The sequence below is a fragment of the Etheostoma spectabile genome, chromosome 3 (genome assembly GCF_008692095.1).
Source record: "Etheostoma spectabile isolate EspeVRDwgs_2016 chromosome 3, UIUC_Espe_1.0, whole genome shotgun sequence".
In the NCBI taxonomy this organism is placed as follows: Eukaryota; Metazoa; Chordata; class Actinopteri; order Perciformes; family Percidae; genus Etheostoma; species Etheostoma spectabile.
In genome coordinates this window covers 17,412,995-17,429,651 of record NC_045735.1, presented here as the reverse complement: position 1 = coordinate 17,429,651, position 16,657 = coordinate 17,412,995, and the positions used below count along the sequence as shown (strand labels likewise).

The window sequence follows — 16,657 nt, the reverse complement described above, 5'->3', positions numbered from 1 at the left end:
GTACGCTCCATGGGCGAAGGGAGGAGCTTTTGGGGGACACAGGGGGGTGGGGCCACTGGGGCGGAGCCCCCCAGTCTGTTGGGCATTGGAAAACAAAAGCCCCCTTTAAAAATCGAAGGGGGCCCCCTTGACTGGAAGCGCTTGTGTTTGCGTGACGGGGGTTCCCCAATGTTGTAACCGGAAATCCCCAACAATGGTTTCCCGGGCCCGTGGTAGGGATTGATTCCCGAGCCGGGCGTCTGAGTTTATGTTGGGGGAGTCGGGTATGGGGATTTTTGGGGGTTCGGGTTTGGGGTCGGGTGGGGCTATGGAGGACAGCGTTGTTCGGAAAATTTTCTAGCCCTGTTACCTTTGCCCCGGACACTGCTTTGGTGCCTGACATCCTCCTGTCACACCCCAAACAACACACAAACACACCACACACACACAAAACCACCCACACCCACACACCCACCAAAACACACCACACACCCACACACAACCCACCCACAACCCCCACCACACACACCAAAACCCCCCCCACAACAAAAACACACACACACCCCACACCACACACAACAACACACACCACAAACCCCAAAAACAAACCCCCACACACACACCACAACACACACCCCCACACCAAAACACACACACACCCCCACACACACAATTAAAGAAAAAAGACAAGGAAATGGACAACACTTCAGCCAGGTTGCACATATCGATTCTGGGACAAAACACTCGATATTGCAGAAAAATCAGGCCTCAAAATTTAAACAAAAAAACCAAAAAATTTTATAGCAAAAATTCATACAAAAAAAAGGGCCCAGATTCAGTATATTTGCTTTTTAATCTTTTGCGTAGAAAAGGCTGAAAAGTGATTCATTTGTCTTTAACAAAAGATTTCCTTTTGAGAAAAAAGGAAAAAATATGACCATGAATAGTAGTAAGTTTATTGCATTTTTCTTACAATTTAAGATAAAATTTTTGCAGAAGGGGCAGAAATTGCTTTGGATTTTAAAAAAGGGGAAAAAAGTCTTAGAGCTTAAGAAAGTTTTGACTCACTTTTGGCTAATTGTACCCTAAAGAAATAAAGGGCTTGACTGCGATGGAAATGAGTGTTGCCACTTCCTTTTTGCCTGCAGATGTAAACTTTGCCAATTTCAATCCAGCTCGGTGTCATTTTTGAGTGGGCAGTGTGTTTAGATGAACGGTGTGGGCCTTCCATCCGTAGCGCCAGTGCACAGAACCGTTCATCTAAACACTGCCCACACGGCAATGACACAGAGCTGGATTGAAATCAAAATATCTTAAAGTAGCAGTTGAGTAAATGCACTGTGTTTCTTTTTGTTTCTCCTTTCAGGACTGTAAAATAACTTGTAATAGCTGTACTTCAAAGCCTGTTTACACACACACGCACACACACGCACGCACGCACGCACACGCGATGTATTAGATACACCTGTATAATATGATACAATCTAGTTCAAAATTAACTTTTTCATCCAGCCAAATGGCTAGTGAATGTTCAATTTTTACCAGCCACTCAATAGATAACCACTTTTTTTTTGGCTGGTGAGTGAAGCAAATCTGCCAGCCATTTGCATATTCTACCAGCATTTGGCTAGTGCTAGTTTTGAACCCTGCATATAATGTTCGGTTTTTGTTGACATTGTCATGTATGTGCATACTAAGTGTACTGGACGGCATTTAGAGGCATTCTTAATATCCTGCCCCCCCTCATGTATGTAATTAGTAAGGACAAAGCCTTAGAAGCACAGCTCAGTATATATTGTGCAACATGTAATGTACTGTAAAAGTATGTAATGTAGTACAGTACAACTAGGAGCTCAATAATTAACAGCTGAATTTACACATTTCTGACAATGTCACCAACAACTACATATAAATGTATCTATCTAAACTGTAAAGGTAAAAATCCCGACAGCTGTTGTAGTGAATTGCTTTCAGTTGTGCAAACGTGCCTAATAAATTGGCAACTGTACAGTTGATACTGAAACTCACTTGATCTCGTTGGCCATCTCCTCCTCAGTGTCCCCCCGTCTTCTCAGTATGAATATGAGGAAGAGCACCATGGCCACCAGGCCCACTATTGACCCCAGCGTAGCTGCTGCAATCATGCCTGCATTGGAAGCTGGGAAACGGATAAGAGCTCAGCATTAACCCCTAGTAGTTGTCACAGTTGTGTGTCGAGTACACTGGTGTGCAGTGGAGTACGTACAGGTGATGACCTCCAGGTTAACGGAGCAGCTGTCGGACCCGGCAGTGTTGCTGGCTCGGCAGATGTACTTCCCTGACATGCTTTTAGTGAGGTTGCTCAGCCTGAGGGTGCCGTGCCTCTCATCTGCAAAACACGCACACACAGTTACACACAATCTCTGAAAATGGGTTTGGTTAAAAACTAGGAAACTATACAGGTCAACATTAAATTGTTATACCACAACATTACACGCTGGGGAACTATACGGTCATAGTAAGAAGCACAATTTAACTGCAAGAACAAACTGAGGATTTTCATCAATATCTCGCATTAATCGTGTATATAAAAAAAGGTGAACAGTACAATCATTTAGCATAAATAAATTGACTGAAGTAGAGTTCAATAAAGTTCTTTCTAAAAGTTAAATTAGTTTTGGGCGGTTTACTTTTTTTTTTTTTTTACATAGATCTGCATGTTGGTGTGTTAAAAAAGCTTAAACTATGCACAAGGCATTTCATATATTATACAAATATGCCGATTCCTGATTTACTTATTGAAAAATTATTAACACATATTGAGGTGTTGCGTATCAGTCATCTGTATCATGACACCATCATTGTGTGCAACATATCATGGTAGTGATGAATGATTAGTTACAGATTCCCATTCATAATCCAGAATTTAATCTATTGGCCCATCTCCAGTACCTACAGTTTAGATTTCATTGGTACAATCCCGCAGCAGACGGGGCTCTGCAGAGGATTCGGGGGTGAGGTTTGTCAGCAATTTTTGTATCCATATTTTCTCACACCAAGGTTATGACACAGCAGCAAGTGCTTTCATAACTGGATATTTCCATTCAAGACAGTCTGTTCATCTTCGCACATCTGGATTTAAAATGCTGTGTTGTTGCAAAAATAGGCTGTAGAAAAATAAACTGGGGGACTAATCACAGCAAATCCTCTGAAATCCAATCTTAGACGTCACATTGCAGCATGTCTTCATCTGATGTTTTGCATTCGGGGGGGGGGGGGAACATAAAGAAATGAGACTGGGTGTGCATTGCTATTGTGGGATCCTGCTTCTTGCTCCGATGGGAAGGCGTTTGTAAGTGTTCATGCACGCCTATCGCTCTGAACTGAGTCAACCCCCGCAGAGGGAAAAGTAACGCAACACAGAGACTCATCCAAATCATCCCAGATGAAAAGCCAATGTTCACGTTACACCAGCATGCAACATTTTAATGCAAGAGAGCAGAAAATCCTGAACAATCATTATGTCCAAACAGCTGCCTTCCTCCGAAGGTTTGCGTGGACTGAGCTGTGTGTTTGGTCTGCACCATCTGCTACTGCACCGCCAGGAGCAAGGTGAATGTAGTAGGTGCAAACAAAACCACTGGCAAGAAGAGAAATACAGGAAATTGGTCTCTAACTTTAGGTTTAGTTAACTAAAACAAGTAACTGGATGGAAAAGTCTGAAATAGTATATTCTAGTTTGCTGCTGAAGCGTTACCTATGTGTTGGTCTGGTGAACGGGAGTACATATCACACGACTCAAAACATCTATACACACTAAAATGATTAAATGAGAAAGAAACAAATGGCTGGTAATCATGAGCAGATCATAGATGTATTGTTTTATAACCAACGTATTAAAAGCATGCCTCAGAAATCAAAAGAAAAGTTGGTGCCAAAAAACCAGCAGTGAAGAACTAAACCCAATTGTGGATGAAGAGCAGAACATCAGCTGACTGGGAGCTTGGCCCGGGGATCGGATCCCAGCGTTCCAGAAGGTGCTGCCTCATATCAAGACAGGGCAGCACTCGGGACGCTGCAAGGTCCCAGAGCAGCTTTTGTCAAATCCATGACACATGACATGTGATTTATATATATGAAGCTGACTGTATAGTTTACCACCTCACATCATCCAAACTGCGGTGGATTATCACATTTAAAAAAAAACAAATAAAAAAAAAACACCACACACAAACAAAACGGGAATCAGAAAACTAATGCAGTACCAGTTAGTGTAATTTCCTCATTGCCATTCATTTTAATCTCTCAGGACAGGAGGATGGGATTGAATTCAAACATTTAACAACAAATGTTTGTGTATATAAAATAAAAAATAAACTAATACAGTATATGACCAAATACAAAATGAAAGGATTGAAATAACTACATTTGTAATTGTAATGGGCGAATAAAATCAGTACTGTATAGGACACATCTGTCCATTCATTCACTGTTTTTCCTGTACATTTATTCTTGCCTCCATTCACATGCTACTGTTTTATGTTGTCCAGTGTTGCTAAGGATTGGGCTGCAACTAATGATTACACCAAAAAAGATGCCTCCAAATGACTTGATTTGTCATACTAGAGCATGCCATTTTAAAATGTTGTAGTTAATCAGTGTGCCATATCAGCATTAAGCCTGCCATAATCTACCGAGCCCGCTCAGGCAGTGTTATTTTATTTATTTATTTTTTTTTACAACATGCAGCATTCTTGGAAGAAGGCAACGAGTACTAGCCAATCAGAGGCATAGTAGGGTGGGTCTACGCAGAATGCTGATAGAGGAAAAGCCAATCAAACTACTGCAAACAGGCTGTGCTCCTGCCAACGGCAGTGAAACTGGTCCTTTGGCATGCAGATTAGAGCATTTCCAAAAAAACTCTTGCACACTTATTGCTAGTGCCAACAGTGGCACGCGTGCCTACAGCTGCTGGCCCCTGGACTAGAGACAACAGCTAGCTAGCTTGGCTATGTCTGACCCTAACCCGCCGACCAGTAGCCTACCGCTCACTAATTCACACATCATGTCTGTTTGTTTGTTTGATCGGAACAAAAACCAAAGCATCAAAACGTGGTTTTACAAGTTGTAATTAGTGACTTAAAACTTATCACTAGCTAGGTTAGCTAATGGGGTCGTAGTAGCTCAGTCCATAGGGATTTGGGTTGGGAACTGGAGGGTTGCTGGTTCAAATCCCCGTACGGACCAAAGTATGGTGGTGGACTGGTGGCTTGAGAGGTGCCAGTTCACCTCCTGGGCACTGCCAAGGTGCTCTTGAGCAAGGCACCGAACCCCCAACCGGTCGGGGCGCCTTTCCATGGGCAGCCCCCTCACTCTGACATCTCCTGAGCATGTGTGTGTAATTCAGGCCTGTGTGTAATGTGTGTAATAACAACAGAGTGAAAAGTGTAGTTTCCCCTTGTGGGGTTAATAAAGTATAATAAGAAAAAAATAAAACCGGTTAAAGCCTCTGCTTTTGTATGGCTCTGACAAAGAAGCTGTAATGTGTAAATGTGTGAGCTAAATCGAGCTGCTGGCAGGTGAATTTTATTACATTTGGTTCCATTTCATATCCTTATCAAATACTTATGCAAGAAAATGCAAATTATTTAAAAATCATGTGCGATTTTCTGGGTTTTTGTTTTAGATTCCGTCTCACAGTTGAAGTGGACCTATAATAAAAATTACAGTCCTCTACATGCTTTGTAAATAGTAAAACCTGCAAAATCAGCAGTGGATCACATAGTTGTTCTCCCCACTGTACCATGAGTATTGATAATCTGATTTAAGACTGTTTAACTCTGAGCAAGAAAGTAGCCTTTTTCCCCCCCCCAACGTCAAACTATTCCTTTGACTCATTAAAATCAATGCAATCATCATTCCAGCCCCATGGACTCTAAACGGTGATTATGTCCTTGGTTCAAAAAGATTGTTATAACATGAATGAATGCGTTAGGATGACAGCTAAATCTAACACATCAACATACTACAAAGATTTTAAAGAACACATTCAACCTTTTTTTTTTTTTTTTTTTTTTTTTTTTTTTTTTTAAACACACAAAATGGGAATATAGGTCTCATATTCCAAATTCTGATTATGGATAAATTCAGTAGAATATTCCAATGAAAGAATACAATTACAGTGAGCATAAACTTCTGCTATTCCTCAAGCTAATATTTTTGGACGATTCAACCAATGAGTGTCCAAGGAGAACGTGAATTTAGAAGGTTGAGTGGGATTATTACCTGGCTTGACACCGTCGCTAAGCTTTTTCTTTTTGATGGTAATCATTTCTGATACGTAATCCTATAAGCATTCATACAAATTGGGTTGATTTGTTTTCTTTTAAAGCTTTTCCTACAGCGGAATGGCTGGGATTTGAGGAGGGACTCCTCGGGATGTCACGGTCTGCAGGTGAGGAGGTGGGATGGGAGATGGGGAAATAAGTGGAAGATGTATGAGTGAAAACCCTTACCCATGAACCCAAGGACAAGCATGGGCTGGGGGCAGGCTCTCCATTCTGGGGTTTTTGGTTTTTTTGAAGAAGAAAAGATGGCAGAGAGAGAGAGTGAGCATGAATGAGAGGAAGCAAAAGAAGTGGTACAAACTGATGGGGAGGGGGTGGAGTGAAGTCCCAAATCCAACTTATGCCTCTTATGAGGGGTTGATCAAGTAATGACATGGGGCTTGTTAGATCAGGCACAGAGGTCAACAGAAACCGAAAATGAGGAGTGCCGAGAGAGGATAAGCAGAGAGGGAAAACGGAGAGATTGCTGAAAGAGATAAGCAGTGGCAGAGTTCAAGTGTCACAGAATTATAGAAAAATAAAACTATGGGTTCGAGTGTTGATGGCATGTAAGAGGATGCAGATACACATGTGACGTAGGCATGAGTGTGCATACAGCACGACAAAACCCTGGGTCATAGCACAATCAGAGGGAGTAGTTTTAATGTTATGAGTCTGAGGACTTTTCTGCTATAAAAGAGATGAGGGCCAAAGATCAAAGCAGTTAACTCAATACCTAATAACTTATCCTACGTCCCGTTGTTGAGAAACAGATGGCGTTCTTTCTGCAGCACCATTTGGATATAAACAACAAAATAGTGCAACAATAGCAGCGTATAGAACGCACAGCATGCACAAATGCATTTTTTCACTTCCTCTCTTGCATGGGCAGTGCTCTGAGGGGAGTATGTTGTGGTTTGAGTTGTGTCAATCTGTAAAGAGGATTTCATGCTGCATGTTATGGCACGATTGAGGATCTTCTTCTGCTGTGGTGCATCCATCAGCAAAGTACAGCCCACTGACCGTTTAAATATATGAGTTAACATCCTCATCATGTGCTGAGGAAATACTCACTCTGCATTGGGGAGAAGAAGACCTCAGACATAGGTGCAGACTTGGTCCATTTGTACTGAGGGACGGGTTTTCCATGACTGGACTTACAGCTCAGAGTCACGTTGCCCTTCACCACTGGGTTCCCTGTCATGGCGCACACTGGGGGAGAAGGAGGGACTGCAGGAATAGACAGAAAGGCAGGCAGAGTGTTATAAGTTCAGATAAGAATACAGGATCAATGACTCTCTATTGCACTTGTACCTTAGGTTTTAATCCAAGCAAACAAAGTAGAGATTCTTTGGTAGCAGTAGCCATATTGCATAACAATAAGCATACGTTTTGATCCCACCCAAATGTTTGTTTTGATTTTGTTTCCATCTGCTGCTGGAGGATGACATGACCTCAGAGCTAGGCCTGCACGATTAATCGTTATGAAATCGCGATCTCCAGTCACCCTGTTTACAATTTTTAAATAATTTAGATTTCTTTATTTTTATTTATGTTGTTGATGACTTTGATTCTCATTCAATTTTATGAACCGACTGCATAAGATTATACTTTATTCATCCCACAATGGAGAAATTCCCTTGTTACAGCAGCATTTTTCTACAGTAAAGAACAAACAAACCAACAGACAATGTGCAAAAGTACTGAATGAATGTAAAGTGGCATTATATAAAAGATATTGTTAAGCAAAGTTAGGTGATCATAGTACAAAAATGTTGCAATGTAAGTGAATAAGTGACGTGAAATTAAAATAGAATATATGTAATTAAATATAGCAAAAGCAAGTCATCGATATATATCCCTCAAAAGTACTACTTTCTGTGAGTTTGAAACAGACTGTATAAAATAGATTTTAAAGAGCTCCCGAGCGCTGCAGTGCTCTCCCTTCTCTTCATCGAAGCCTCTGTGTTTTCAGGCTTGTGGTGATGAGCACTGTGCTGTAGGTGCCAAAAAAAAAAAAAAAAAAAAAAAAAATCTACTGTATGTCTGATTCGCCACTTTGTTTTGTCATGGTTCATGTGTGCAATAAACATTACACTGCGTGAGGAAAATATTGTGGCAGAGAATCGTGATATCAATTCTAAGCGAAAAAAACAAAAAAAGGGCCTACTCAGAGCCAAGTGAATCCCTAAACCACAGATGAGCTTTATTTGGACAGTGCATACTCACGTACATGTGAATATATGGCTTTAAACAGACCGATCTGAAATCCTATAATATTACACAATCAATGTGTAAGCGTCGTCGCAGGCCGCTCTGATTAAACGTAACCTTTGAAATTCCTCTGACGCGGTGGTCCGATACCTTTGACGTTAAGGTGGATGTTTCCCAAAAGGACAGGACTTCCAGGGATGATGACAGTGCATAGGTAGGCCCCAGAGTCCGACTCCTGGGTGTTGTTGATGTAGATGGACAGGTTGGCTGAGGGCATGGCCGCGCTGAAGCCCACTCTTTTGGTGAACTCGTTCTGGCCGTAACCAACCTCGCCGGAGCTGAAGCTGATCACCTGCACGGTGAAAACACATCCATTGGAAACACTGAGCCCAGCATCATCATTACACTATTGACTTTGTAGGAGATCACATTCTGAAAATGAAGGTTCTCTCTGGTCGGTTGAGTGAAAAATATTTTTCTGCGGCCATATTGAAATGTGCAGATTAACCATATGACATAAATCAGCGTCATTCATAAAGATAATCCTGGCATGTACAGATGGTGGATGTTGAATTTTAGGCTGATTTCCTATTTGAGATAAGCTTGCAGCCATCATTAACTGTTTATGTTATATTCCCTATTCATTTAGACATCAGCAGTGGTGTTCGCAATAATCCTGATCTCCACAGATCATTTTACATATCAACAGATGGGTTTCTTAACATATACAGTCATGCAATATAAAAAACGCTTTCCTTTTGTATAAAATTCACATGTCGAGCCCGACCGATAGATCGGCAGGCCGATATTATCCCGATAATTTCCAGATCTATAGGTATTGGCATTTATAATGGCAGATTTAAAAAAAACAACAACAACCATCAAAATCCTTTATGACAAATAAAATTATTCTGATAAATGAATATTTAAAAACTAAAAACTCAAATAACTACTGTTAGGGAAATCTTTTTATGTTTTTTATTGTACGAGTTGTTGGATTTTTTTTATATATATCTATCTATCTATCGGCACATTGGATTTTTTAATAATCCGTAACGGCCTTAAAAATCCTTTTTCGGCAAGGCTTTATTCACATGGTATTTAGAATTAATTAATAAAGAATGAAATACACTTTATTGATATAGAATGACAAAAGGCAACTAAAATTGGTTTTGCACAGGAGACACGCAGAACCAGAGCTGAACGAGCGGGAACGGACCCGGGATCCGAAGCCTCTACGGACATCATGGCATGTTGTGTCTTGTGTTGTTGCTTGATGTTTGGCGGTTAGTAGAGTAGTTGACTCGACTGTTTTTGCTGCTTTGAGCCAAGTACAGGGACACCAAATCACCCAAAACATAATCCAATATTACGCAATGTCACTTTAAATCGATAGTCAAAGTAGTTGCCCATACAATGTTTCAGCCCTAATATTTTGGTGGGTAGACATTGCTGATCCTCCTACTACTAGTGGAAGAGTAGACACCATGGTACTTCATTTTAATCCCTTTAAAGAGGCTCTTCTTTCTTCTAAAGATCTACTCCACTACAGGTCAGAGCAGGGTTAACTATAGGGTAGATTGTGGCAGATTAACACTTTAAAACTTCTCACCTGCTTGGTTTCTTTCCCCGTGAAGTGCCAAACGACAGGGTTTTTGGAAATGTCTGAGTTGGGGCTGTACCAGGCGTGTAACCCACATCTGGCCCCCTGACGCCTCCTCTCCTTGGGGGACTCCCCCGGTGCACCGGAAAAAACAATACAGAAATGGGTTTTCCAATGGAATCTAGCAGACCCTACCTTGTTGGCCCCTTGTCACTCCCCGATGGAAGCCGAGTGCAGATTGGAGTCGCACATGAGTCACTTAGCATCTTGTGGGCTACAAACGAGAGACTTCGGTAATGTCAATACAGTAAAAATGGACCTACTCAACGAAGTTAGTTCACTGCTGGCTACAAGTGGAAGGGCGTTTTGAGCCAATGTTAGCAATCAAACAAACATAGGTAGCTAAAACGTTTTTGAAATGACTGCTAGTTTACAGTGGCTTGAGAGTGTACACACCCAGGCTAAAGTGGATTAAAAAGTGGAATAAAAAAAACATCTTTTGGAAATTGATCTTAATGCCTTAATAAAAAAAAAAAAATAGGAAAATCCAACCCTTTAAAAAGGACACCAATTTTCTTGGTGAATAAATAATTTTTTGTAAATGTTCTTCCTTAAACTACAGGGGGCATAAGTATATACCCCCCCATGTTGAATTCCCTTAAAAAGGCAAGCACATTTTTATTTTTAAAGACCAGTTGTTTCACAGATCAGGATACTGTGCATCCCGATAAAGTTAAGGAAAGTTTACAAACAGCAGAAGGTGTTGCATTGACACGTCCAGTGGATTCCTATGTGACTATTACAGCTCATTATCTCACAGAAGACTGGCAACTAGTGTCTCACGTTCTCCAAACTAGAGCAGTACACGAAAGTCACACCGGGGTGAACATTGCTCACCTTGACGAGAATGGGGGATTGCAGACAAAAACCAGGTGGTTGTCACCGACAACGCTTCTAACAAGGCCGTTCAGTTAGCGGGACACCTCCACGTCAAGTGTTTTGCACACACGCTGAATCTGGCGTCGCAGCGGACCTTAAATCTGCCAACAGCGGCCAGGCTCATCAGGCGAACAACCAGCTTTTTCAACAGAATATATAAATATATCGCAATATGTTTAAAATTGCAATAATATCGTATTGTATCGTGGTGCCTCTGGTGATTCCCACCCCTATCGGTTATGCTCCTCTATAATCACCTGTGTCTCAGGATCAGTCATCTCAAACACGCTTTGACCTCTAAACGAAGCCAGGCACACTTCTCTTATATGGCAGCAGGCAAAAGCTATCTGAAGACATGTGCTCCAGTTGGAAAGTTGAATAAAGCTACATTGGAATTAGATGATCAAATTATAAAGTATATAGCTGACATTCTCATCCGGTTCAATGCATTTTACAGATAATACAATATGGTTATAAATGGTTGGTAAATGGTTTATTTACCTGCGAGGAGACAGGTGTTTTTATAACCTTATCCTGCTGTTTAGCATATATATTTTCACTTTTAACTTTTACAGTGTTGCTTCTCCAGAACACTATACTGGTCTGCATAGAACATTCAGCTTGTAAAAACGACTTCTTTCTCAATTATTTTCCAGGCAGAAGTAAAGTTCAACATAGCATAATTCATTTTTGAAGTAAAGAAAGATATAATTTAGGTGCACGAAAGTACACAGCAACTGTCAAGAAAATGCTTTTTTTTTGTTTTTTTAAACATAGGAAACCTGAGCAAATAATGGAGTATTGAATGGAAGAAGACAAGATATTAAAGATGTCCAACTCACAGGGTGCCCAGCCACCTGAACTGGACAGCTGAAGCTGGATCAACTGATCCCAGCAGTCGGTGTCCACTTCTGTCTCCAGTTTGAAGATTAATTATAAAAATAAAAAAAAATCCACAAAAAAAAAAAAAAAAAATATATATAATATGGCAGAAAACAATGTGACAAGTGTCCCTTGTGTACTCAAATGGATATAAAGAGTGAATATTTAGATACAGAACGCAGAAAAGTGTGTTATGATCCATAGACCGGCAGCTGAAATCGCCACATCTGTTCAGCCAGGCACGCCTTCCTTCTTTTCCAGAGTGAAAGCATGTAGAGGCAGGAGAATTAGGTGATTGGGGGTGTGTGTGTGTGTGTGTGGGGGGGGGGGGGGGGGGGGGGGGGCTGGGCTGGTGCCACGTACAGATGGAGACAAGAAAAGTGTGTAGTGTACGAGATTTTAAGGCAGAAAGCACAAGAGAAACTGGGACTTGTTTTTTGGCTTATGGTGTGGCTGCAGTGCTTTCTTATTCCTCTTGGGACAATGTGACCCCGCGGCTCTCCTGTCCCTTAATTTCTGAATCTGGTAAATCCTGTTGACTAATCTCTAAACAATCCCAGGCTCAATCCTCTCACCTCACGTGAGCAACAGAGCTCAGCTGGACATGGATATGATCGGACACATGGTCCCCTCAGCTGATAACGCTGCATTCTCCATCATCATCATCATCATAATCATCATCACAACTGCGTTTACATCCTTAAATTACGATTAGCAGATTGCTTAGCTTTACATTTAATGATTCATGCCATGCCTGCCAAGCCGTTTGTGGATTCCACGTTACATTAATAAAGATTAAAATGAGACATCAAGCATGTGAGCAAAAGATGCACGTTTTATGGCACAAAATAAAAAAGGAAAATTATACAGTAGACACAGAACTATAAATTTGCAATGAGTTTATTTTAAAAGGGCCTGCAGAAAAAGTCAAATTTGTTTTCCTTTATAACAATATTGCCCCGCACAGACCCAAAATTGGGAGCTCATATTATGGTTCCACATCTTTCCTTTTTTTTGCAGAGCCATCACTGGCTACAGACAGTGTTTAAGAGTAATGCTGTTTTACGTAGTCTAGTTGTGTAACATTGCACAAAACAAGGTGATAGCATGGTGAAAAACAACTTCTCTTTCCAAAACACAGCTCATCTGTGTTCCTGTAAATTTAAAAGGGCAAAGTTAAACAAATTTAAATCTGCAAGGAGATTGCACGGAAACGTTCATATTCGTATATTGTTGGTCTCCAATTGAAGTGAGTAAGAGACTGAGTGAACAAACTCTCCCTCACAGACGGGGGGCAAGTGAATCACTAGCTATGTTTCCATCCACACGTTTTTATCCAAATGAACTGATATTGAATAAAAAATGCCTTATGGAAACAGTAAAATTCGATGGAATTTCATGAATATTTGCTCAAAGGAAATATCTTCGGTCTCATCGGATTTTCTCTTGATCGATATACGGCTTATGCAATAAATGCTGATGGAAACATTTGCCAAAATACATTGTGAATTGAGATTAAGTTTTAGGTCATTTTATGGTTGCAACCTGCCACAAAATGAAAAAGTTTTAGTTCATTTCTGCTCAGTATTTTCCGCTCGGTCTGCACACATGGTTCTTATTGTAGCTTGATATGTTGATGTCAGCTGGCACATAAGCATTTTTACAACTTGTGCAATTTTGATTATGTGTTGGTTGACGGTGCGATCCATTTTGTCTAGAAAAACTGTTGAATGTTGTGCAATTCACTGCAAAAATGAATGGAAACACAAAATGTTTAAAACCAATTCGATATACCAATTTGACCCTAAAACAGCGTGTGACGTCATTACGCACAGGTTTCAATTGGCTTTAAAGCCGTTGGATAGAAACACTTTCACCAGCTTTATTCTCCTACGTTTATTTTAACCAAACTTCAGATAATTCGATTGACCCGTGGATGGAAACTTAGCTACCGATGCTATGCTCTAGCGTTAGCAGTAACATCCCATTTACAGAGCTGGGGAGGGGTATGTTAAGGATGACTCCAGTGATGTGACTCCAAACCATGATCTCCCTGGTCTAACAATTCCACCACAATTCATAGAGTACTGCAAAATTAATAGTCTTTTCACATGATTTTTGTAGTATTTAACATGTATAATATGACAGGATGTTCTCATATACATGTAGCTGTGAAAAGCACTCTAATTCATATGTATTCAACATATTTATTGCTGTATGCACTGGATTGGCTGCTGCTGTAAGAACACTGTGGACCACATAAGGAGGTCAGGGTGGATGTTCGGGTCAAAATACACAGCGCTTTTAGGGGAAAACTAAACTGTAAATATTTGTACAATATTGTACAAACCCGTTCATGATAATGCATAGAACGTGACCGGTCCGGAGCCTCCTTCCGTCTGGTCTTCAGGCTCTGTTGTTGCTACCACTGGTGTCTAGATTTCTTCAGGGGGGGGTCTGATGGTTCTCTACCCCTATACTGTACATATATACAAAATATTCGTATACCGATGGAGTCTAATCGCAAAAGAATTTGTACATTTTATTGAGCTGTACAATAAATCTTATTTCCATATCTGCAAACATGTCTCTCCTGATTGAAATGTTACACATTGCAGAGACACAGGAAAAGCTCTGCGTTACGCACCGAGACGGGGCTCACGATGTAGGAGCTGGAAAAGAAATATAAAGATTTGTGCCATAATGGGATTTCTTTTGTTAAAATGGATTTGATCAAATTGGCATCGAAAGCAGCATTGTTCAGGAACTGGTAAGTCACGGTATTTGGTACCCAGACGTATTCCACCCTCAGAAGAATCCAAGGCAGTGCTTTTATCATTAACACATGAAAATGTCAGACCCTCCAGTGTGTATTGTTAGACATAAATGCAAAAAAATCACCCCCCCCCCCCCCAATCTAATCCTTCATATCTAGCATTTCGTCGTGTCAGTCTCCACCTATCTAAGGCCACCTATTGGACATGCTTTCGGATTCATATCTTTATAATCGCCATTGTTCCTGCAGCCGTCAACTTATCAGCCTGTTTTTGATTCATAATGTACAGCAGCAGCCCCATAGCTTTTTTTCCAGATTTGAAACATAGCTTTCCCTCACAAATCCTGTTAGGGTTACGATTTCATTACCACCAGCTATTCTGTGTGCTGTGGAGCGCTGTAAAAATCATGTACCAGCACTCAGAAAAAGGCGATTGTGTCTACATGAAATCTCTCTGCTTGAATAATGCTATGAAGTGCTATGCAGGTATTGGATGTTGATTAATATACATTGCGTACCAGAGACACAATCAGTAAGGATCAGGTTTGTCTGTAGGTTGATGAGACTACGCTTCGTCATGTAAATGCAGCGATGGATGCGGGCAGTAATTCTGTATGATATTCCATGATGATGTAGGATAATGCCCTGTAGCCTCTCCCCACTCCAGACTATTCTTGTGCTTCTTTGAGGGTTTATCCTCAAAACTGTGTCATTCAATTGTTTATTAAATGAAGGAAAATCTTCACTAATCCGTGACTGTCTCCATCTGGGATGTGTGTGTGTGTGTGTGTGTGTGTGTGTGTGTGTGTGTGTGTGTGTGTGGTTGGCTGCAGACAGACAGATAGAGGCCGTTCAAGATGCAGATATGGGTATGAAGTCAATCTAAATCCTTCACAAAAAGAAAAAAATGAAATAATAAAAAAAAAAAAAAAAAAAAAAAAAAAATCAAAAAGAGAATCGAAGGCATAAGGGGATGCAGATATGATACAAGAAGCTTCAGTAAACTCTGTCCTAATTACAGTTTGCCAAAGGCGATCAGCCTAGCCATGCTTTATATCTGCTAATTGGATTCTTCTCTTTAGAATAAACAGTGTTTTTGTGTTTTCCTGCAGGGCATCCTGGCTGTGAGATATTGGCCGTCTCAGCTGCAACAGCAATTAAGACGGCGGAACGCTGGACTCGCAGACCTGCACAGGCTAATCAAAGAAAAGACAACCCTGTCATGCATGTGTGAGCCTGGGCACATAAGAGCTCAAATGTGAGTTTGTTGTGGTACCTTGAGTCCTCTATAGGGGGCAGCACATTCCTATTATAAAACAGATCAGATAAGCGCTTATTGATCCCCAGAGGCAAAAATTCAGGTGACAGAAATACATACAGATAAATAGAGAAGTAAAATAAAATTTAAAAAAAAAAGAAAATAAAAAATAAGTATATACACAAGTAGTATTAGAGTAGAGGTAAACAAGAAATAAACTATGCAAGAGCAGTTAAAGACAAAGTTACAAGGTAAGTGACAAGTTAGGTAAAGTGACACGTATGATTAATAGCAGCACGTGTAGTACATATGTTAAGAGTATACACCAGAATAATACTGATATAATAATGATCTGATTATAGATTAAAAACCACAGAGGAAATCATGATATCACCAAAATCTCTGAATATAACCCTGAAATTCCACCAGGCATGGATTTGCCGCATTCCGGTTCTGTTCTGTTGTCCGCCATGCAACATACCACACCGGTGATTTTGAAAACCAGCCTACGCAGGTGTATCTAAACAAACAGGTGTCTCGTTTATTATTGAAATGCATGCAGTGTTGTTGTGATCAACAGAAAGATAGTCGGTCCCTCTCTCAAAGCCCTGGAGGAGCCACAAAGGCCTGTGTGAAGATAAACTGATCCTCTTTTAACCAGCCCCCCTCGTATCTCCCCGAGTAATCTCGCCTCCACCCAT

The 16,657-nt window shown here is 40.7% G+C and overlaps 1 protein-coding gene across 1 annotated transcript; it reads right to left on the bottom strand.

The window, feature by feature from the left end:
* Positions 1 to 95: 95 nt before the first annotated feature.
* esamb (endothelial cell adhesion molecule b) lies at positions 96 to 11,164 on the bottom strand. Its single transcript, XM_032509690.1, has 9 exons — positions 11,111 to 11,164; positions 10,945 to 10,998; positions 10,111 to 10,296; positions 8,649 to 8,850; positions 7,359 to 7,514; positions 6,474 to 6,518; positions 2,225 to 2,347; positions 2,009 to 2,137; positions 96 to 388 (listed from the first exon to the last, which is right to left on the bottom strand). The coding sequence occupies exons 1-9, from the start codon at positions 11,162 to 11,164 to the stop codon at positions 306 to 308; spliced, it is 1,032 nt and encodes a 343-aa protein (XP_032365581.1). The 3' UTR covers positions 96 to 305.
* Between the last annotated feature and the right edge of the window lie 5,493 nt (positions 11,165 to 16,657).